Source organism: Mollisia scopiformis (assembly GCF_001500285.1).
Source record: "Mollisia scopiformis unplaced genomic scaffold LY89scaffold_35, whole genome shotgun sequence".
NCBI classification, from domain to species: domain Eukaryota; kingdom Fungi; phylum Ascomycota; class Leotiomycetes; order Helotiales; family Mollisiaceae; genus Mollisia; species Mollisia scopiformis.
This window is the reverse complement of record NW_017263615.1, coordinates 8,251-29,224: the sequence shown is the minus strand read 5'-3', so window position 1 is coordinate 29,224 and position 20,974 is coordinate 8,251. Positions and strand designations below refer to the sequence as shown.

The 20,974-nt window shown below is 48.3% G+C and overlaps 9 protein-coding genes across 9 annotated transcripts; 5 read left to right on the top strand and 4 right to left on the bottom strand.

The window, feature by feature from the left end:
* Positions 1 to 1,633: 1,633 nt before the first annotated feature.
* LY89DRAFT_351180 (uncharacterized protein) lies at positions 1,634 to 2,941 on the bottom strand. Its single transcript, XM_018206918.1, has 2 exons — positions 2,160 to 2,941; positions 1,634 to 2,111 (listed from the first exon to the last, which is right to left on the bottom strand). The coding sequence occupies exons 1-2, from the start codon at positions 2,736 to 2,738 to the stop codon at positions 1,752 to 1,754; spliced, it is 939 nt and encodes a 312-aa protein (XP_018062030.1). The 5' UTR covers positions 2,739 to 2,941; the 3' UTR covers positions 1,634 to 1,751.
* Positions 2,942 to 4,091, bottom strand: LY89DRAFT_351179 (putative proteasome subunit beta type-2). Its single transcript, XM_018206917.1, has 3 exons — positions 3,857 to 4,091; positions 3,642 to 3,799; positions 2,942 to 3,597 (listed from the first exon to the last, which is right to left on the bottom strand). Coding segments are annotated over exons 1-3 (612 nt in total). The 5' UTR covers positions 3,859 to 4,091; the 3' UTR covers positions 2,942 to 3,145.
* A 165-nt stretch (positions 4,092 to 4,256) lies between these two features.
* On the top strand, positions 4,257 to 6,109 carry LY89DRAFT_630687 (WD40 repeat-like protein). Its single transcript, XM_018211246.1, has one exon. The coding sequence runs from the start codon at positions 4,289 to 4,291 to the stop codon at positions 5,987 to 5,989; it is 1,701 nt and encodes a 566-aa protein (XP_018062028.1). The 5' UTR covers positions 4,257 to 4,288; the 3' UTR covers positions 5,990 to 6,109.
* On the bottom strand, positions 6,093 to 7,812 carry LY89DRAFT_691427 (cysteine proteinase). The gene has a single exon (XM_018216319.1). The coding sequence runs from the start codon at positions 7,785 to 7,787 to the stop codon at positions 6,183 to 6,185; it is 1,605 nt and encodes a 534-aa protein (XP_018062027.1). The 5' UTR covers positions 7,788 to 7,812; the 3' UTR covers positions 6,093 to 6,182.
* A 775-nt stretch (positions 7,813 to 8,587) lies between these two features.
* On the bottom strand, positions 8,588 to 11,540 carry LY89DRAFT_691426 (WD40 repeat-like protein). Its single transcript, XM_018216318.1, has 3 exons — positions 11,329 to 11,540; positions 11,253 to 11,280; positions 8,588 to 11,207 (listed from the first exon to the last, which is right to left on the bottom strand). Exons 1-3 carry the CDS (start codon positions 11,503 to 11,505, stop codon positions 8,731 to 8,733), a joined length of 2,682 nt encoding a protein of 893 aa, XP_018062026.1. The 5' UTR covers positions 11,506 to 11,540; the 3' UTR covers positions 8,588 to 8,730.
* Positions 11,541 to 11,678: 138 nt separating this feature from the next.
* On the top strand, positions 11,679 to 13,687 carry LY89DRAFT_659889 (uncharacterized protein; the record flags this gene model as incomplete). Its single annotated transcript, XM_018212531.1, has 4 exons — positions 11,679 to 11,845; positions 12,079 to 12,393; positions 12,439 to 12,662; positions 12,709 to 13,687. The coding sequence occupies exons 1-4, from the start codon at positions 11,810 to 11,812 to the stop codon at positions 13,685 to 13,687; spliced, it is 1,554 nt and encodes a 517-aa protein (XP_018062025.1). The 5' UTR covers positions 11,679 to 11,809.
* A 988-nt stretch (positions 13,688 to 14,675) lies between these two features.
* On the top strand, positions 14,676 to 17,248 carry LY89DRAFT_691422 (uncharacterized protein). The gene is made up of 4 exons (XM_018216317.1): positions 14,676 to 15,427; positions 15,474 to 15,551; positions 15,598 to 15,934; positions 15,985 to 17,248. The coding sequence occupies exons 1-4, from the start codon at positions 15,127 to 15,129 to the stop codon at positions 17,117 to 17,119; spliced, it is 1,851 nt and encodes a 616-aa protein (XP_018062024.1). The 5' UTR covers positions 14,676 to 15,126; the 3' UTR covers positions 17,120 to 17,248.
* Positions 17,249 to 18,651: 1,403 nt separating this feature from the next.
* Positions 18,652 to 19,691, top strand: LY89DRAFT_742439 (uncharacterized protein; the record flags this gene model as incomplete). Its single annotated transcript, XM_018220823.1, has 2 exons — positions 18,652 to 18,771; positions 19,266 to 19,691. The coding sequence occupies 2 exons, from the start codon at positions 18,652 to 18,654 to the stop codon at positions 19,689 to 19,691; spliced, it is 546 nt and encodes a 181-aa protein (XP_018062023.1).
* A 474-nt stretch (positions 19,692 to 20,165) lies between these two features.
* Positions 20,166 to 20,710, top strand: LY89DRAFT_691421 (uncharacterized protein; the record flags this gene model as incomplete). The annotated part of the gene is made up of 1 exon (XM_018216316.1): positions 20,166 to 20,710. A coding segment is annotated over one exon (162 nt), but the record flags the coding sequence as incomplete, so codon positions are not given.
* Between the last annotated feature and the right edge of the window lie 264 nt (positions 20,711 to 20,974).

Sequence of the window (20,974 nt, the reverse complement as noted above, 5' to 3'; positions counted from 1 at the left end):
TTTATTCATGGGGAACCAATCAAGGGAATCTTCTTGTCTCCTACCCTGACACAGGGTTGTCATCAGTGACAGTGGCCTTGGTGAAGAAGAGGTAAGACGCAGTCTGATGCATATGCATCGTCGTCAAGAAGCGCACATACTCAAGGAGGTTCATATCACATCTCAATCAATCATTCTGTGAGACACCCAGATTCTCATCTTAGTACCATCAGAGTGGTGATAGATTATAGGCTACGGGCAGTCCGTATCCAAGTTTGCCATGCTGAGCGGCACAAATTCTCCAAGTTGGAAGGATGATATCTTCGTGATATTTGCCATCCAATACTCTACATTTGATACAGCGAGACTCCGGCTCAGAGTGCACAATTCTACTCTTTTGCAAATGGCACTAAAGTAATATCATTCTCTAGCTATTGTCAGATACTGTACTATCAGCACATTGAGAGATGGAGACAAATTCCTGAGGTCCAAGGCTCTTCCATCCTGATTTTATTTACATCCTTTTGTGATGCATAGTCGAAGTTAGAGAAAGTGTCATACTCCCTTGACAAGCCCGTGATGCGTGGGAACTCTCTCCATGGCTCTGTCAATTTACTAGGCACTTGATGTGAGAGAGTTTGTGACCTTGTATCTCAACAGGGTCAAAGCAGTCTTCTTGCCTGAAAGAAAAAGAGGCCTTGCTATATACAGCGTCATTCTTGGAATTGACAGGCAATCTCGCCTGGCTTCGCTGAGTATTCAAGGCTCCATTTTATGGTCACTTTCTTGAAGTAGTAAAGTCCAGTTGACATCAAAGTATGAGGACTGTAATTTATGACAAATTTATTCTGCACAATACACGACAAAGGGATTTGTTGTACGTGTATTGGTCCTTGTCTTGCCCGCATGTCTCGTTTGCCCTCTCTTTGCCCCAGCGAAAATACAATATTGATGTCATGCATCATGTTTCGCTTAATGGGAGACAAACACTTTGAAGTAATATCTAGTGGTGCTAGGTCAGACGAATGTAATCTTTCTTTCTGGACTGAGCACGGAAATTTGACAGGGGCCATTCCATTTCACATGGGATTATTGACATAGTCTGAGCCGCTGCTTTTGAATCTATCAATGATGATTCATGTCAGACGGCAGGTGCATAGTCTAGGACTGAGAGAATAAAACATGAATTAGGAGGATGGCAACCGGATCATAACATGCCAAATCACACAGGGGGTTGGGGCTGATGATGTGTAGCGGGAGAGGGAAGATATACTTGCTTGGTGGTGGTTGAGTTGACAGTGGTAATGGTTGGTGTGGGTTGTGAGTTGCGGAATGTCTGATGGCGGGATGGATATTGAGTGTACTTTAATGTTGAAATTTGGGATTGTCTCTTCAAACTGTCATCACTAGATATAAGCTGGATGTAGAACTCTATAACCTGTCGTTGAGCATCTTGAAGCCTCGCCCTCCGTGACCAAAATATATCTTACTTAAAAGAGCGCCTCCAACTAAGCCAAGAGAAAACTTGACTCTCATTGCTTATTGATGTTGGAGATACACCTATCGTTGCTGCATGCTCCCGAGACACAGAAAAAGATATAATGTTGCGCACGGAGGCAATTGTTGGGATGTCTGCTTGAAAAATGCCAGGTCTTATATTCCTCTTACTTTGCCAGAAGCTGAAGCATTGAACTTTGAAGAGACATCATAGGAGTTTTTGTCCCAAGACTGGGCAAGTCATCACTATCCTACAATAATTTGCCCACAGTTCCCTAAATTTCAACTTCTCCGACTCTTTCGTTCTCAGATCCAATCGCAAACTTAGCAGTTTTTCGGGTTTCATTGCAGTGCAGAACATGGTGTCGAAGTTGCGCCACACCCCCTTGACGTTTTGGGTAAATCATGAACGGATTCCCAGCCCGATCTGTGACTTCCCTTAACATTTGAATAGGGACCTCGTAATGCTCATCAATTTTCAAGTACGAATCCGTTCCCAGGCTGGGATATCGTGTTACGGCAGCTCCATGATGCCATACAGTGTGGCTGCGAAGCCGAAGCTGGATAGCATAACCTTTCTTGGGAGTTGGTGAAATGGGGACGTACTCTCCATCAACTGCTGAAGTTGTTGTGATCTGGAATGATTAAAGCATGATCAGAGGTTGAGGTAGACGAGGACTCACAATCATGACCTTTAAAAGCTGGTGCTTCCCTGGTACGAGATCAAGAACTAAGACCATGTGTAGCTTCACGGCGTCTGGAATATCGGGGATTTGGACACCAGAATCTAGATATTCAGAGGTGCTCTTGAAAGAGTAGATCCGACCCTGGACATCCCTCTGTTGGATCATCCTGACATTGCTACGCAACATGGTTCTGCTAGGAGTGATGCTTTCCCACAGTGGCAAAAAACCTGTCCATCGTACTGCTTTCGTTTGAAATGTGCTGAAGGAATTCGAAGTTGAAGAAGCTGAAAAATGGGGAGCTGTGCCTGTGCCTCTTCTTATAGGCACCTTCAAAGGCATGTTCGACTCACTTCTAGCCTGACATGGACCATATTTCATTTCGGCAGTGGACTCGAAGAATCTGTCATGGAAGGCTTTAGCTTTAGCGAGCAAGGACATAATAGGTTGTTCGTCAAAGACACCAACATGGAAGTACAAGGCAGAAGGTTTCCAAAGGTTGGGCTGACTGATTCGGCTGGTCTTGGTTAATTCCAGCTTGAAATAGGTTCGTACACCATGACAAATCTCGTGAGACATTATTGGTTATACGTTTGGGAACGAAAGGATAGTAGTACAATACGGGGAGACAAAACTAAGTCATAAGAATCGACACGAACAAAGGCTCAAGAGCCGACGCTCTGCCCGCCGAAGAAAAAGCAAGACAGGATAGGCACTGTAGACTACTGGAGTGCCAACTTTATATAAGAGACAATCCAAACTGCCAGCTCAAGTCTCTTGAAGCTCTTCGCAATAGCACTGCAGATAGCAGGGTTCTGAGGGAGGAAAGCCGATATACATAGATAGCTGAAGCAGAAGATCACTTGGACTACTCCCAGTAGGTATGATTCACGAACATTCGAACCAATTTCAAAGCAAACCAGGCCATTCGCCAGTCCATTCTTAATGCCATGATATAGTACAACGAGCCTTCCCAGATTCATATCCTAAGGACAAGCAATTCTCGCCTCATCATCGTATTCCACTTCTTTGATACCATCCTTCGTAATCACCTTGACCAACATGCCCTTAAAATCGATGGGTAACCGCCTCTTCAGCTCGTCCGTGCACATCCTGAGAATCTTAAGACCTTGCTCGTAGTCGATATCAGGGTGGTGATGCTTATCCAGAATGGACAAGCAGTAGTACTGTGCATAGCCATGAGCAGCGTATGGTAATGGGGCCAGCGACGCTAGGTAATCGAGCCAGTAAAGGGAGGGCTTGTCGGTGATGGGGTCGACGCCGCCGAGGAGGAGGTTGACATTGTATGGCTTTCGGGATCGGAGGGAAGAGGCAAGTTCACCGCGGACGAAGTGGGCAACGGCAGATGGGGAGAGGTCGATGTTGTTTCGCATGGAGTAGAGTTGGGCATTTGCTTGGATGTATTCTGCGAATTGGACTGGGCGGGTCAGCTTTGCTTCGAACCGGAATCAAGCTTCCTACTTGTGTCTCCAGCTTCACCCGAAAATGCCATTAGAGTGTGCTTGTTTAATGCGCGAGTCTTGTCATCGGAAGCTTTGAGAATGGTCGCTCCTCGCATCGCAGCCTTTGAGGCGGCGACGAGAGTGAAGTCCTTGCCAGTGATGCCCAGTAAAACCTCCCTGTGAAGTCGCAGATGTCAGCATCATAGTCTGCAGCTTCAATGGAGGTGTACTTACATGTTGACGTTGTTCTGCGGTGTTGATTGAGGAGAGGAGTTGGCTCGCTGGTTGTGGTTTGAAGCTCAACTCTCCTACGCGTGGAGCTTGCTGCCTCTTACCTCGCCTCGCGACTTCTTAGCGTGACTGACCTGTTTCTCTGGGGAGAGAAAAGAATTGCTGCAAAACCACCACAAGAATTTGTACGAGGTTGAAATTTGATAAGAAGAGTGATCTGACCATGAAGACGATTTTGGATCAATTTATTATGTTTTTCAAGTGTTGTCAACAGCCCTCAATGAGCGTTTGATGAGTGTCACGTGTCTGAGATCAGCTATTCTACTTTCGGTGCATTCTCCACCGCTAAGGTGGCAGAATATTTTTTTATACAGAAATTCTAGAGAAACCCTCACGGCAGCTCCGCGGGTCACCGAAGCACAATACACGCTCAAAATGTCCTCCTTCTTCACAATTCCGAAGCAGAAGAAGCGCAAACTTCAAGATGCGACAGAACCTCCCAAGAAACGAATCGCATCCAGAAATCCCACACGAGTAACCAGACCGGCGCCTCGGAAATCGCAAAGGGACGAGTCTATCTCTGGTAGCGACGATGAGAGTGACGGCCCAAGAGACGATTTGGAAGATGCTGATGCCACAAGTGGAAGTTCCGAAGGAGAAGAAGAAGAGACTGCTGCGGAGAGAAGATTGAGACTTGCAGAGCGATACCTACAGAACGTCCGTGAAGAGGTGGTAAATCCAGAAGGCTTTGATGCTGAAGAAATCGACCGAGATCTTATCGCCGAGCGGTTAAAAGAGGATGTTGCCGAAAGCAAAGGTCGAATGTACAGGAAGTTGGCAGAGGATCTGGATTTCGATTCTGCGACGCACAGTTGGTTCAGGTGGAATTGCGAGAGTGTGACGAGTGTAGCTACATGTGCGCCTTGGGCATATACGGTCTCGAAAGACTTAGGTCTTGCCAAATGGAAGATACAGGAACTACCCGAAAATCAATGGCTACCAAAGAATGGAAAGAAGCACAAGAAGGCGACCCCGCCTCCAAAGAGAAAGCCAGAACAAGTCGCATTCCGGAGGGGAGACAAATTGAAAGCCAAGGACAACGCATACGAAGGGCATGTGGACACAATTCTCACGGTGGCAGCTTCACAAGATGGAAAGTTCGTGGTTACAGGAGGCAAAGATCGCAGAATTGTTGTCTGGGAGGCAGAGACATTGAAGCCTTTGCGTGTCTTCAGTCATCATCGAGATGCTGTTACTGGACTTGCTTTTCGAAGAGGCACGAATCAGATGTACTCTGCCTCGAAAGATAGAACAGTCAAGATCTGGAGTCTAGATGAGCTAGCATATGTGGAGACTCTGTTCGGACACCAGGATGAAGTCGTGGATGTATCTGCCCTGGCACAGGAGCGGTGCATAAGTGTAGGAGCCAGAGACCGAACGGCACGTTTATGGAAAGTCGTGGAGGAGACACAACTTGTGTTCCGGGGTGGTGGAGGAGAGAAGAAAAGAAAGCATGACAATCCCAGAGTCCAGGAAGGAAGCATTGACAGAGTGGCAATGATTGACGAGGAAACCTTCGTTACAGGTTCAGATAATGGATCGTTAAGTCTCTGGGTTATACACAAGAAGAAACCAATATTCACCCTGCCGCTCAGCCATGGCGCTGACCCAGCTCTGACGCCCGAAGAAGCATCCGCTGAGACTCATCCTGGACCAGAAGTGATTCCAGAACCACAGCCAAGATGGATCACTGCTTTGACGACCATTCCTTACTCAGATGTCATCTTGAGCGGGAGCTGGGATGGCCAAGTGAGAGCTTGGAAAGTCAGTGACGACAAAAAGAAAATCGAAGCTGTTGGTGTTCTTGGACCTTCTCGCATTGTCACGAGTGGAAATGTCAATGGCGATGAACAACATGGTACTTTTCGAGGTATTGTCAATGACATCTCAGTATTCGAGCGAGGAGATAGAGGCAAGGATGGAGTATGTGTTGTGGTAGCAGTGGGAAAAGAGCACCGAATGGGAAGATGGCAAAAGCAGAAACAAGGCAAAAACGGGGCGGTGGTTTTCGAGATACCTAGGGCACTAAAGGAGAAGACCAATGGTGTGGCTAGGCCAAATGATGGCGTTGAATAGCTCATTGGCGTTGCATCATGCAGGCGTTAGTACAGACATATTGCATAGCATGGCGAATTTGGTGATAGTAGTGGTATATTTTCCACTCAGTAGAGTCATGAATCTCTACAGTACAAATACAAACATCTCCCATATTTGAACCTTTTTGTTTCGTGCTACAAGACTGGTATTGGGTATATCTCTATGTCAACTATTATTTACCAGCCCTCTTCTTTCCTTTTCCATCTCTCCTCCTCTCCCAGACTTGCAGGTAACTTTCACCCAGATACAGCAGCTCTTTCTGGGTCTTCTCCACATACAAATCTTGGATTTGTACCCATTCCTCTCTACTCTTATCTTGCGTCTGTACCTTCCATGCATGCTTCTCTGTCTCGCCTTCCACACTATCCTCCCTTCCTCGCACAGCTTCATGTACAATATTTGCCACCAAATCATACCATATTGGCTCTCCTGGTGGGTGAAGTGCTGGGTTTGGCTCAACATATGGTGACATGTCAAGATTGCGTGCATCGAAGGTGACGATCGTAGGGTTCCGCTCTTCAACGAATTTGTTCTTGCTGAATCGCTTGATGTGAAAGAGGAGATATGGCGGCAAGGGATGTAAGAGGCGATATCTCTTTCGTTGGTTGAGATGTTCTTGTGCCTTCAAGCCATCGTACTTGCTGAGGATGTTGGTGAGTGGAATTTGCGGAATGATATTCTTCTCCAATTCGTCTTGAAAAAGTGGTGTGGAGGGAAGATCGAGGGTCAAGAGCATGAAGCGATTGATATCTGTTTGGACTGTCTGGGCCTCTTCAAATCGTAATCTATCTCCTGCATCTGCCTTTGCGGTAATGGCTTGTGATTCGACCTTCAGCTTTCCTTGGAAAACCTGTTGGATCATGCTGCTCCCCGGTTTGGTCTTGCTTCCACCCAATGCCAAATGTAGATTGTTGAGAAACCATGACAGGAATTCGACAGGGTCGGACTGTGCTGTAAGTGTAAACTTTTTGCTCGACTTGAGGGATATTTCTTGGAGTAATTCGTGAGGGGAGACGTGAGACTTGAAAGCTCGCGGATTCCAGATTTTCCTGACAAGGATAGACAATCGTTTTGCAAGCTCTGGGCGAGTTGAAAAGTCTTCCAGCATGAAGTAATTCCGTAATGGAGGTACATGCGAAAGTGCTTGAACCACCACGTTGAAGTAATCATTGTCCTTGATATTGTTCATTCCCACGAAACCAGGCGTATACTCCTTCCCTCCTAATGCCCACGCTGTTTGGGACTTTCGGTCCATCGCCATCACCTCTTCTTTCGTATACGTTGGATCCGAAACAAATTTGATGTCATCCAGACTCTTGTTCTTGACCTCATACCCTTCGGGGAGGACGTACACCTTCTGCGTCTGCATATTGATGTAGACATGATGTCCCACTTCCAATGCATGGAAGTATGCATGCGATTTTGGTCCTCGTCCTTGGTAGTATTTCCCACACACAAGGCACGCGTATACATTGATGTTGGAGAGAGACACGGAGCACAGCTTCTCGAAGTCAAAGTCGAGGAGACTTCGATTGATTGTGTCGAGATACAAATCATCGAAACCTTCGAGAGGAGCTGCCTGTCGTATGGTTACTGGTGCGATCCTGTCGTCTTCTTCATCCTCCTCCTCCTCCTGAACAGGCTGCTCTTTCGTGCGCGCTGGGAGCTCTGAGCCATTGTGAAGCTCGTGGAAATTCTCGACGCGTGACTTTTTCGAAACAGGAGAGTCTGTACCGGCGATATCCTCGAGAGCTTCGGTAGCTTGTCGTTTTGCCATCGTAGAAGAGGGTGTTCAGGTTAAAGATGCGATGTTTGTAGAAATTTTGGGCTCAGCATTGTTGATTCCAGCCTTGCGCTAGAGCCGAAACGGCACTAGCTTCTTTTCTCTCAACATCCTTCACTTCATGTCTTTTGGCCCATTTTTCACTAGCATCTGCAGAGGACCTCAAGAGCTTGGGATGACAACATTCCGCAAGCAGCTATGGACAATTTTTCAAGTTTACAGCCCTTTTAGCCACATCTTTAGGGCTCCTGGTCTGTCCCGCTATCGCGGTTTTACTTACCTCGTACCTTGACTTTGATCTGACTACTGAAAAGATCTGAGTAATTACGCTAGAGCTAGGCAGACCTCAATTCGGATGATTCAAGGTTTTTGGTATAATAGGATTTCATTCATTTACCGTCAAGTGGCCAATATGGTCTCGGATTTGGCTACATTGTTTTCAGCTCCGCATACAGAACCCACCCAATGATGCTTGGCTATCGAACTATCCTCAGTGTACTTTGATAACATGTGATATAGCATGAACCCGAACCCGAAAATACCTGTCATTTGTAAGTCGAGCCACATAGATACGAGGCGGGTTAGTTCCAAATCATACTTCACATACATGTATAGGAGCTTGGGTTTGCTTCTAAATCTTAACGTGGACATCGAAACACAATGAGTTGAGGAAAGGTATCTGGAACTGTGTTCATATGGATGATCTCACTTTAGTCTGTGTTTTGATTCTTCGGAAGATCTAGAACAGCCAACAGGTGCCTGGTGGCGAACAGATAATGTTTACCTTTACTGGGAGATTTACATATTATGAATTGAGCAAATCTGAAGTTCCGTAGGATTCAGGTTGAAAGATTGGAAAGAACGCTGACCTCTGGCCAGGAACCAAAAAGAATCAAAGTTGGAACGGATTGATCGGACTAGATTCATTGTTACATTCCTAAACCATGATCATGTCCTGATCTACATCAAGATGCCCATTCGTGACTCCATTTTCAATCAAGCCTAGTCCGTCCATTGCTCCCAGGGTATAATCCATCAAATAACTCTCATCAATTAGATCCTCGATCCTCTTGTATTGGCGATCAGAATACGCTCTCAAGCCACCACAAATTTCATCCAGGCTCTTCCCCCGTCCGCCCACTTTCAAATTTGCAAGTCGTGCTGCGGGGTAGCTTTTCACTAGCACCGAAAGGATCCTTTGCGCTACAGGTGCTGTTCTGTTGTTTGTATTCCAATCACGAATTCGAAGAAGCAGTGCAAAGATTTGCTGATCTGAAAGTGATGTTAAAACCTCATCAACAGCTTTCACGCCAGACAAACTTCCTGGCTCGGGAGGATTGACTGTCACAACCGAGGTGAATAGCGACAGAAGCCGAGCGGGGTGATTAAGCTGTAATGCTAGTGTAATAGCTTCTCGGTATGATCTGGAATGGATGTAGTTCTGCAATTCCTGCTCTTGCTCTACGAATTGAGTCGCAGCAGCAGTTGTTGCAGCCTGAGTGGAACTTGTCGTGTCTTTCCAGAATGTGACAGTGGAATCACCGCTGCCAGAAACAATCATGTTTGTAACAGGATGAACAGCCAGAGCCCAAACTCGGTCCTCGTGATTGTCGAGTGTGCATGCATCTTCTCCGGTGTTCGCATCCCATACTTTGACCAAGCCGTCGCCACCCGCACTGGCGATTTGAACATGTCGCTTGTTCCTCTCGTCTGGCTTCGGAGGATCGAGCCACGCAACCTTGAGAACACTGTTGGAGTGACCTTCAAAGGTCCGAATGCAGCTGAAGTCTGATAGGCTCCAAAGCTTGATCGTCTTGTCACCACTACCAGTAAGCACAACGCCTTTGCCTGCTGCTGGACCACTATCGCCTGTGATCGATGGTGTATCTTTGGGAGCGAATTTGACAGACCAGACACCTCGTCGATGACCGCGTAGGACTCCTTGCACTTCTCCCTCCTCAAGCGACCAAATCTTGACAGTTCGATCTTGAGAAGCTGAAGCAAACAGCTGTCCATTGTGGCTGACATCAATGGCGTTGATGTCTTTGTCATGGGCTTTTCGTGTGTAGGCTGCTCGGGGAGATTTGCCCGTTGGCTGCGTAGGCACAACCCATCGCTTGATTGTTCGGTCTTGGGAACCGGTCAAGATATACTCAGGTGGATGCTCGAGGGGTGATTTGAAGCCTGCTGATGATTCTGATGGCTTCTGGTGTGGCAAAGCAATTGCACCGAGAGATTCTGCGTGTCCTGTGAAAGTCGCATAGCATGTGAAGGTCGAATTTGCTGGATCTATTCTCCACAGGCGAGCAGTATTATCTTTGGCTCCAGTAGCAATCCAGTGCCCAGACCAGTCAATGTCCAAGCATATGATAATATCTTCGTGCCCTTTCAATTGCGCAACATCGGCGCCAAAGTAATCCGAATCATCCCCATCTTGGGAGAGGGAGACGATTCTGATTTCTTCCGAGTTCGTAGCCAGAGCCAGAAGAGACCGGTCAGGAAGCAGGTAGCCGAGGTCAATGATCTCATCGTGGGTGCCTGAAATACGTCGAATTTGAGGAAGCGCTGATATCGTTCCCTGAAGTTGGTCGAGAGGGTTGATGGAGTGCAGGATGATGGTGTGGTCTGCTTGAATAGACAAGATGTAAGGTAAGCCAGGCAAAGATATCGAGTCCACAATAGCATCGGCTTCGCCTTTCGTTGTCTGTGGTTCGGTGATTTCTCTTCCATCTTCAGTCTGCCATACTCGAATATTGCCTTGAACTCCACCAGTATATGTAAACCTGCCAGACTTCACAAATCCAGCTGCTTCAACCTCCTCCAATACCGGCACAACCTTCCGAACCTTCCATGTCCGTGCATCCCACCACATGATCGTTTTGTCTCTGCTTGCTGTGAGCAGCGCATTCTCTTCAGCAGAGTAATCCAAGGAGGTCACATCAGATACGTGGGAATCCAGTACAGAAGCACAATTCCGTTTGTAAAGGTCCCATATCCGTACTTTTCCATCTTGACACCCACTTGCCAACCGGAAGCCTCTCCCAGCTTCGTTTCCCTCCTCGTCATTGCTCTTCCTCCTCTTTTGGTTTCGCGAAGAGATTCCAGACACGTCGTTTTTGCTGACCAACTCAAAGAAATGTAGAGCAGAGATTAGGACATTCGGGCCGCGGAATGTATGAGTCACATAGCCTCCTAGAATGTCCCAGACCTTTACTACACCGTCTGCAGCACCAGTTGCCAGAAGTGTGCTCGTTTGATCAACTGCCAGAACTACTACGGGAGTAGTGTGAGGTTTGAGGGTTCGTAGAAGGTCAAAGCTTATACTGGGCGAGGAAGACAAGGACGGTTTGAGGGAGTATATTCGCATTGATAATGATCTCGAGCAGATGGTGAGGTGGGACGCCGAGGGTGTTACTGTAGAGTGTCAGTGGGGTTGCGGATTGGGGGCAAGAGACATACAGATCAGGGTAGAAATCAGCTCTCCATCCTGCAGCCAGCGTCAGTCACCATCAGAGAGGGATTTGGAGGAGCTTACTCCTTCAATCTTTGCCAGCTGTCTGCCAGTGTTCAAGTCTGTCAATAATGCATCCTCGCCCAAAGTTGTCGCAAGGATGCGCCCAGACTGATCCAGGGCCACACTGCCACCAGTATAAATTGGCTGTATCGTATACTCCGGTTCGAAGGTGGTCTGATACGGAGCTTTATTTGCCATCGTGACTGCCAGTGAGAAATTGTCAAAGACTTGGTCAATATCCAAGATGGAGAAAAAATATTTTGATGAAGCCGATAAGAGTAAGTTTCTGCCATTATCACCATGTGACTGAACCTGCCTGCACTTTAAGGCCTCAGGCAGAAATTGTCCATTTGAATCTCATTTCAGCTGATGTTCCTCTCAATAGCTCTCCGCCCCAAATGTTTGCGCAGAGTCAAACGTGCGTATGAGCAAGATTCTGCATCGCAAGTAAGATGGCATTCCTTGATTCTTGAAGCCCGGAAGTCGACAATTTCGAATCAAGATGGGCAGGCAGGGGTCGTTGACAGCCCTGGCATTGGTAAGGAAATTCATCATTGTGGCATCTATGTCCTTGAAATCTACCTAATCTTTTATGCGCCGAATGTTTCATCGCAATATCTGCTACTTCTCTGTTCTATGTTGTAGTACTTCAGGTCTCCTTGACAGATATCCAGTACCTGCACCACATTTCCTCTCCTTTAACACTCCCTATGCATCTATGTTCCTTCTGCAGCATACTTTATCTGCCGTTCCTATACTCACGCTTGCTAGGGCCGAGGTCATTATGAAGATGAAGTTATTCAAGATGCGGCTGCAGAGAACCAAGGAGCTCAACAATACAACGATCGTGGATATCCAAAGAATCCCGAGACCAAACGTCGAGAACGAGAGCACGTGAGAGCTGCCAACGAGGTCATGCAAGTAACTGGAGTAGTGGAAGACGCCGTTGCAGCGAAAGAAAAGGCCAATCTGTACCTTGCTGCCAAGAATCAAGAGTCCTTCCTCGGTTTGCGCTTGATGGATGCTTGCCGTACGACGTTCATTGGTGGAGTATGGGGTGTTATTGGTTTGAGAAGACGCATTCTGGTGAGCGGGTTGTTGAGATATCCTGTTCGCAGCTGACGGTTGCAGCTATATAAACCGTACGAAGAGTTCGGGCTCTTCAACATCCTGCAACGAGAGAGGACACAGTATTCTGTAGCGCACATTGCTTTCGCAGGTCTTCCCGCTACGTTGACCCACCACGCACTTGAATGGACATCTGTGTTCATTGATGCAGTGTTAGACGCATTGGATGAGGATGATGAACCTCTTGAGAAACCGGAAGAACGAGCTAACACTCTTCTTCAGACATGGTATGTTTGATCAAGTTTATCGAGAATGAAGCACTGACCTTGGCAGCCTTGACTATGGATTTATGTATTTGGGATTCCATCTTCGGATGTTTGCTACTCTTCAGCAGCTGAATCTTATACCCATATCCCGCATATTACCAAGTTTGAAGTCGTTCGTCCCGTTCTCCTCGGAATCCCCACTTCAACTTCCCCCAGATCCAATCTTCAGCCGCAGCTGGAGTTTAAAACTGCTCTGGAGCGCCACCCCTTTTCTTGTCATGGTTGGGTATGACCGCATCCGAAAATACGTTGCTCACTCGACTTACCGACCCATCTACAAATCGCTGCCGCGCCCAACTGGAGATGTTATGGTTCAGGAACAGGACTCGTACCCATCAGAGACCTATGATGGGTCTGTTGGCGCTACTGAGAGAGAACGAACAGACTACGATGAGCCCACACTCCGAGCACTTGAAGGGCTCCCTGCACTGGAAAGAACTGAGCCACGACAAGAACGAGAAGATTCTAGCGAGGATGAAGAGGATGAATTGGCTCATGCCACACTGATCAGCTTTGACGTCGAACCTACCGAAGGTGCGGAGTCGACAGCTGGACCATGGTCTGCAGAATTACGGAGTGCCAATGAACCAAAGCTGTCGGATGGCGTGAAGTATCGGGTGACGGGACTGACAATGCTTCCAGCGATTATGGCTACAGAGGCATTGAGGGATATTGTGACTGGAGTTCTGGTGATGCCGTTTGAGGCAATTATGGTACGAGTGCTTGCCAAGGCATATCGAGAGAGTGCTGGTTTGGGTATTGGAGATTTGTGTGCGGTTGGTTCCTACATCTCACCTTTGGGAAATCTGGTCTCGGTGGTTGGAATGCAGGTTGTGGTCACTGGCATCATCTGGACGGGATTTACCGTTGGGACTCAGGTATGGCTAGGTCGAACAAAGCTGCGGGAGTGGCGTCGGACGAGGCTTCTGAAATACACCTCACTGTGGAGTGGATTTTGGGTTCATGGGTTTGATTTTCTGCGCTGAGGGGTAAGTGGTGGTACTGGAGACTGAATCATGGAATGGACCGTTCGGAAATCATGGGACACCAGGGTGCGGATGACGAGACTATCAATCAGCCCGCAGGAAAAGATGGATGGATGAGCTAGCACGCGCAATAGCACGGGCAGGAATCTGAGATTCCAGAAAATCAAGCCTGATGATAATTGTTGAGTTAATCGGTATGTATCATATTGGGTGCGACTCGATTATGGGCTGATAGAGGTCAGGGAACACACTTTACAACAAAATTAAATCGCTTGTGACTGCCATAACATGTTGCCTTCTTGCGCCCAGACGTTACTAACTGTTGATTGGGTGTTACAGACGATTAAAACACGGAGAGATTTTCTGTCTTTAAATGACGCTTCCCTGTCGACAATTTGCAACCATCATGACTCGATGGAAGACACGAAGAATTTCGACTAAGCAACGGGAGAAGCTTTTTGGTGGCGCCGGAACCGAAGCCAGCCGGAGCGAACGCACGCCACCGCGCCGCCCAGCGCAGGTGGCTGAAGCTTGTCCCCATTTGGCTTCAGGTCTTCGAGATTTACAGTACAGTATTCACACCAAGGCTGGGTTAACGTCGGACCTTGCGGCACAATTCTGCATGCAGAAAGTAATTTATGAGTATTTTGATTGATTCACACGGAATCACCATCGTCTTCGGGCCCTTTGTGGATCTGGAGATTGGCCGGTTCTCAGCACCGTTATCTGTGCGTATGCGGCTCGAGGTGAAATTGGGGTTGTTGTCGCGAGCCATGAGCGGGTCTGAGTCCAGGATGTTCGCACGAAGATTTCAGCGCCGCCAAATCAGGTCCAAGCAGGAATTAGGGCCGACAGACGCCGATGCCAGCGCTGACGTCGAGGCCTGCAGGGCTAGCAAGGCTATTCCCTTCACTGTCCAGCCACTAAGTATGCAGCCATCATTCCTACTCCAGCTACTTCCACCCCACCACTTCCACATCCCCCACCACTGCCGGAGTTCTTCCATCAGTGCCGGGACCATGGCATGGCCATGCTTCATGGTTCACCCTGTCAGTAAGGACTCTGTTCTTTCACCAGGCCACTCTCCAACTTTTCACAACCAGTTCCGTCTCCCTGGAGATGCAGACTTTCTCCGACTGAGGAGAATCAGGAGATGAACGGGGCCCCTTCTGTCCCCTCTCGCATTTCACTCCCCCTGGGGCTTTGATGGGCCTCTTCCGACCACGGATCCTAGTCACAGAGCTAGTATTCTGGTCTGCCCCACTATGAGAAACCTAACTCGACCAAGTATGGGTTCCCGTTGATCATGAGACCTTGGGTGCCCGTTCGACAGAAATATATATATTTGTCTGAGACCCAGAAGAGTTCTTCTGTTCGCAACACCTCGTTTTGGTACCTTTTCTCCACCCCATTGTTGACGCTCTTCGCTATAATTCAACATGGCAGACGACAAGGTTTCAAGTGACAATCCTATCAGCTCAACTGAGCACAGTGAAGTAGGTGTGCCCGTCAAGGACGTCGACGAGAAAAATATTGCTGCCCCAGCTCCTCGACCAGAAGCATCTCGAGGACTATCCGAATGGGAAGCCATTCAGATTGCCGCTGCCGGCGACCATGACACAATCGACCGTGAGATTGGAGAGATCGAAGCCAGTCTGCAGGCCATGAACATCAGATCCACATGGTACAAGCCTCAATTGAGGTTGAATGACCCGAGATATTTCACATGGCTTCTTGTTGGTATATCTCCCGTATCTGCTACCTGATCAATGTCTAATGAGTTCAGGATTTGCTTCCATGGGTGGTCTTCTCTCTGGAGTTGATCAATCTTTGATCAGTGGTGCGAATTTGTATATGCCTACCTGTAAGAAACATTTCCCATTTGCTGCGATCTCTGCTGAAACATGTAGCTCTACACCTCAACACAAAGCAAGTCAGTCTTGTCAGCTCAGGCGTCCCTCTCGGTGCTGTGGGTGGTGCTCTAATGCTCGGCCCCCTAAATGAAGCCGTCGGTCGTCGAATGGCAATTATTGTCTCTCTCGTTCTTTACACAATCGGAGCTGCTCTCGAGGCAGGCGCTGTCGATTTCGGAATGATGGTTGCAGGTCGTGTTATACTTGGTCTTGGTGTCGGTCTCGAAGGAGGAACTGTTCCTGTCTATGTCGCAGAATCAGTCTCGAGGAAATACCGTGGAAACTTAGTGTCATTGTACCAATTCATGATTGCGCTTGGAGAGGTTTTCGGATAGTAAGTAGCATCCATTGCTTTTGCCTGCTCGAATGCTGACTTATCTCCAGTGTCATCGCTGCTATATTTGTCAACGTCCACTCTGGAAGTTGGAGGTATATGCTTGGATCATCCCTCCTTTTCTCCACCGTCATGTTCGTCGGTATCATCTTCATGCCCGAATCTCCTCGTTTCCTTATGCACAAAGGACGAACAATCGAAGCATGGCATGTCTGGAAGCAGATTCGTGGCGAGGATGATGAAGCGAAGATGGAATTCTTCGTCATGAAGCACTCTGTTACGGAAGAATTCCTTGCGCAGGAGAAGGTTCAATCGAAGAAACGTTTCGTGTGGTTGGACTTCTTCACCGTACCTCGAGCTCGAAGATCAATCATCTACGCCAATATTATGGTTTTCTTGGGACAGTTCACTGGTATCAACGCCATTCAATACTACATGGCCACCTTGATGCAACAGGTTGGCTTTAATGACAAGCAAGCTGTGTTCATGTCTCTTGTTGGTGGAGGTTCGTTGCTTCTCGGAACTATCCCAGCCATTCTGTACATGGAGAAATTCGGACGTCGATTCTGGGCTTGTGCTATGCTCCCAGGATTCTTTATTGGTCTTTTGATCATTGGATGCTCTTACCTGATCAATGCTCAGACCAATGTCGGAGGAGCTCAAGGCGCATACATCACGGGATTGATCATCTACGAAGGATTCTTCGGCAGCTATTCTTGCTTGACTTGGGTCATTCCGTCAGAAGTTTATCCTACCTACCTTCGATCTTATGGCATGGAGACATCGGATGTCACTCTGTTCCTCTGCTCTTTCCTAGTCACCTATTTCTTCGCCCAGATGCAAGAAGCCATGTCCAAGATCGGATTGACCTTGGGTTTCTACGGAGGTATCGCAGTTGTCGGTTGGATTTACCAGTTGTTGTTCATGCCAGAGACGAAGAACAAGACACTAGAAGAGATTGATATCATCTTCAGTCAACCAACAAGTCAGTTGCTGAAAGAGAACCTCAGGAGTGTTATGGTTACGGCAAATGATTTTGTTTGCTTCAGATGGGGGAAGGTTTTCTCGCCTGTATCCGAAAGCGATATTTTCCGATCGGACAATGGTCCAAAGGGTCTGAATGAGTTGGGAGAGCATGCTACTCATGATGAAGGGTTGTTTGAGAAGCCGGAAAAAGAGTTGTGAGAAAGCGTTGCTGGCGATAGTCGATATAAAGCAATATAAACATTGCTTGCTTAAGCGTACATGCCGAATAATTATTTTATGTTAACTATAATTCCAAAAGTGTTGCGGAAAGCCCGCAAGCTTTGCGTGCTTACAGCGACGTATTTCATGTCACGATCACGGGACTGGTGGGCCTTAGGTCACGCGGTGAGTCACGTGATGGAGTTTTACTCTCTTATAAAACTCCAAAGTACAGTAAAACTCCAGGAGGGGGTTTTACTCCACAACACTCGGGTTCTATATAACTCTGGGTTGTCACCCATTAGATAGGAGCTTCGTGCTCAACTTCGTTAATATTCTTGACTTCAAATACTATTGCCTTATCTTACTTCATTTACCATACTGTTACGACTCTCTCCTTACCCTAGTAAGGTCACGTGGGTTGGTATGGTGAATAAAGTAAAGTAAGGCAATGATATAGTAGTTAGGAAAACTTAATCAAGTTGAGCATAAGGCTCTTACCTAAGGGCCTCAAGCCCAGTATATATGCTTCTGATTGGATCCCCCAGGGTCCCTCTGGATCCCCTACCCCCTATGCGCGGGCGCTCTCTCAGTTAGAGTGCAGGATGCGGCCGCGCAATTGGCCCAGGCGCGGCTGACTAAGCGTCTTTAAGTAAGAGTGCATTAAGTGAGAGTGCACTTTGCCTCGCCCACCTCTACAGGCCTCTTGAACAGACCACGCGCGCGTGATGTTTATCTATAACCCTACTCACAAGATTGTAATATGCCTGGCTTGCAAGTCAAGCATCATCCCTAAGATAGGGAGCCAGGAGAGCCACTTGCGCGCCGAGCCACACCGACTTTCCGGTAATGCTCTCAAAGCAACAATCCAACGTTTAAATGATTACAACCTAAGGACTATTAACGAGCTAAGGGACCGGAAGCCCCGTCCTGAAGACTTGTGCGAGCTGATTGGGCACCTTGCTTACTACGATGGCTTCCACTGCCTACAGCCGGACTGCCTGTACTGCACCCGCCACCCCCGGAAAATGAAGGACTACGTAGCTTCTATACATAAGATAAAAGCAACTAAGCACTAGAAGAGCCCCCTGTGGAAGGCTTGCACGCTCCAGACGTATTTTACAGGGCATGGAAGGATCGATTACTTTGTAGTAGTCGATCACAAAGAGCCGGTAGACAAAGCGCTGGTAGATGGGGGGTTAAGTAATGAAGAAAAGGCCTTGTTTGAGAAGTTGGAGGAGGATTGCTACAATGTAAAGGGCGACCTCGAAGACTAAGCTAGCATCGTCTAGGGCTTTGGGGATTCCAGGGCAGAGAGGGTGCCCTAGCTCGAGCGGACCGGCTTCCCATCCCACCTGGCCCGGCTGAAGGACGCCGAGATCAAGAGCTCGTACGCCCTCCCGCCGAAGAGAGAGCTGGATGCTGAGGCAGAGGCTGCTGAGGATCCTGACTTGGTCCGGATTCTGGTGGCGGCTGAGGCTCTCTTGCGAGACGCATATGAGCTCTGTAGTGACGCCTCCTCAGACCGGAAGATGACCCAGCAGCGGGCCAATATCCTAAATGAGTTCTATGCTGGAGCTTCCGGCCGTTCAGACGGCTTCCGGTATTACAAGAACGCGTCGACACTACCTCTAGAAATCGCACTTATTATAGTTAACTATACGGCTCGGCACGCGAGATGACCCCTGGCTCAGGGGTCTTGTACGGACCAGTCAACCATAATAAGTGAACCATACTATGTAAACCACAAACACGCGCCCTTGCAGCTCTATAAGGCCCAGAACTTAGCGTGAAGAAGAGCTAAGCCTACTAGCACAACCCTTTTAGAGCTATAAGCGACGCGTTCATATACAAGCCCGAGTGGCGGGTGCTCTTCTGCGTTGAGTGCGGCTTCTGTTTATAGCCCAGACGCGATGTATGGCCTCAACACCTCAGGCAGCAGCCGCATTGCTTGCGAGGCGCGCCGCTGAAGGCTCTCGTCGAGCTCTTTGGGAGTTATAATCTGTTGGCCCCGGAGCAAGTAGTCGTGCCAACCCAGGCGGTTGCTGGTCTGCGGCTCCTAGACGGCTTCCAGTGCTCGACGTGCTTGGCAGGCCTCACGCAGAGCCTCTAGACTATCCAGCTGCACGTGTCTAAGGTACACTAGCAGAAGCTAGCGCTACATAAAAAGACGGCCCTCTGGCGGAAGTGTAAGCTACAGACCTTCTTCGCCAAGAAGCAGCACATCCGGTATTTTGTAGTGGATGATACCAAAGAAGCCACAAGAGCTTCAGACGCTAGTACAAAGAGCTTGGATTCGGGAGAAGCAGACTTCTTCAAGCTAGTCGATGAAGATGTAGCCGTAGCAGAGGCAGATGCTAAAGCAGAAGCCAATATCGTTCATGGTTTCGATAGCCACAGATCTGCTGTAATACCGTGGCTAAGACGGACGGGCATCGAGGAGCACACGCGGGGCTTAAAGAAGGACGAGATGCACGCCTCGTTTGTAGTGCCAAAGATTGCCGAGAGCGAGCCCGAGTTGTTTTTAATGCTAGAAATCATGGACGAGATCTTTATAGAGGCACACAGCTAGTGCTTCGACGGCCCAGACTGTATGCTGACCTGGCCACGGCAGCTAGCGTTGAGCCGTTTCCATACTAGCGCTGCCCCGGGGCAGAAGATACGCGCCTTCGACCCCAAGAAGAAGCCTAATACGCTTAAGACTAACTTCGGCTACTAGAAGCAGTTCCTGACGTTCTGCTACCGGGTCGTCTACCGCGGCAGCCACTTCACCACGGCCGACGACGACTAGCGGACCCCTGAGAGCTGCATCTAGCTCACGGATGCCCAGGAGAAGGCGTGGGAAGCGGCCTTCCAAAGTGCTGTCGAGCAGGACCGGCCTGCGCTAAGAGATGCTATGTCCGTCCTCTCAATAGCGCTAATCTGCCACGAATTTGGAGGCAATCGGTATAGCTTCCCACTACTTAGCTTTTGTGCTATGCTTAGCGTTAAGCCGTACACTAAGACTTGGAAGGAACCGAGCAATTACAATAGCTACTTGTTTAGTGTGATCTGGGTTGTGTAGCTAATTATCTTCTACACTAGCGCTTGTCTAGAGAAGGCGGAGCTAGGTGATACGCTCGAGCGCATTGAGCAGTATTGCGGGCGGTTCTTAAAGTAGGACACCGAGACTCCTATAGGCGAGATCCTTAGCTGGCGCTTACTACTGTTTACTATCTCGAAGGAGGTCGTTGGGCCGCACCAAGCACAGTGGGATGTAGACGAGAAGGTTCTGACCTACCGGGACGTTGATTTGTATATGGATCACGTGCCGCGGCTCTTACTCTCCGACTTCTAGTAGGCCTAGCACTTACTCTACGACAAGCTGATGTTCGGAGCCTAGAACCTCCCGCGGATGCGTACTTAGGCTTTAAAGGACAACTTAGACGCTGATGCCTTTGGCTAGTTCTTTGGCTAGCACCGGGAGAACGTTGAGCTAGTAAAGCCGCTGGTAAGGTCTTTGCTAACCGTTATCCAAGACTCGAAGCCGTTGTGGGACTCGTTCCTGGATGCTACCGCAGATTGCGCTAAGGTCTGGCGAGGGAAGGCGATTGAGTAGTATGAGGCTGTGGCTAACGAGTTCCTAAAAAGGCTCTTAGTCTTAATCTACATGGGTTCTGGCTAGCCTCTGCGCGAGAGTGAACTGTTCTCCGTCACCTAGTGTAACACCTAGTGGCGGCGAAACGTTTACTTTAAACATAGGCTAGTTATACTGCACACTACATACCACAAAGGTTAGTAGCAGACGGGCAAGTTTAAGGATAATATCCGGTTCTTGCCTGCACCCGTTGGAGACCTCTTGCTCGACTACTTGGT

Excerpts from the sequence above, each read along its gene's own strand:
- LY89DRAFT_351180 (XM_018206918.1), bottom strand. The coding sequence starts at position 2,738 with ATGTCTCACGAGATTTGTCATGGTGTACGAACCTATTTCAAGCTGGAA. Across the intron at positions 2,112-2,159 it reads AGCTTTTAAAGGTCATGATT|ATCACAACAACTTCAGCAGT; the intron begins GTGAGTCCTCGT and ends TAATCATTCCAG.
- LY89DRAFT_351179 (XM_018206917.1), bottom strand. Across the intron at positions 3,598-3,641 it reads GGGTGAAGCTGGAGACACAA|TCCAATTCGCAGAATACATC; the intron begins GTAGGAAGCTTG and ends TGACCCGCCCAG.
- LY89DRAFT_630687 (XM_018211246.1), top strand. The coding sequence starts at position 4,289 with ATGTCCTCCTTCTTCACAATTCCGAAGCAGAAGAAGCGCAAACTTCAA.
- LY89DRAFT_691427 (XM_018216319.1), bottom strand. The coding sequence starts at position 7,787 with ATGGCAAAACGACAAGCTACCGAAGCTCTCGAGGATATCGCCGGTACA.
- LY89DRAFT_691426 (XM_018216318.1), bottom strand. The coding sequence starts at position 11,505 with ATGGCAAATAAAGCTCCGTATCAGACCACCTTCGAACCGGAGTATACG. Across the intron at positions 11,281-11,328 it reads AGCTGGCAAAGATTGAAGGA|GATGGAGAGCTGATTTCTAC; the intron begins GTAAGCTCCTCC and ends CGCTGGCTGCAG. Across the intron at positions 11,208-11,252 it reads GCTGATTTCTACCCTGATCT|TAACACCCTCGGCGTCCCAC; the intron begins GTATGTCTCTTG and ends GACACTCTACAG.
- LY89DRAFT_691422 (XM_018216317.1), top strand. The coding sequence starts at position 15,127 with ATGGCAGACGACAAGGTTTCAAGTGACAATCCTATCAGCTCAACTGAG. Across the intron at positions 15,428-15,473 it reads TTTCACATGGCTTCTTGTTG|GATTTGCTTCCATGGGTGGT; the intron begins GTATATCTCCCG and ends TAATGAGTTCAG. Across the intron at positions 15,552-15,597 it reads GAATTTGTATATGCCTACCT|CTCTACACCTCAACACAAAG; the intron begins GTAAGAAACATT and ends TGAAACATGTAG.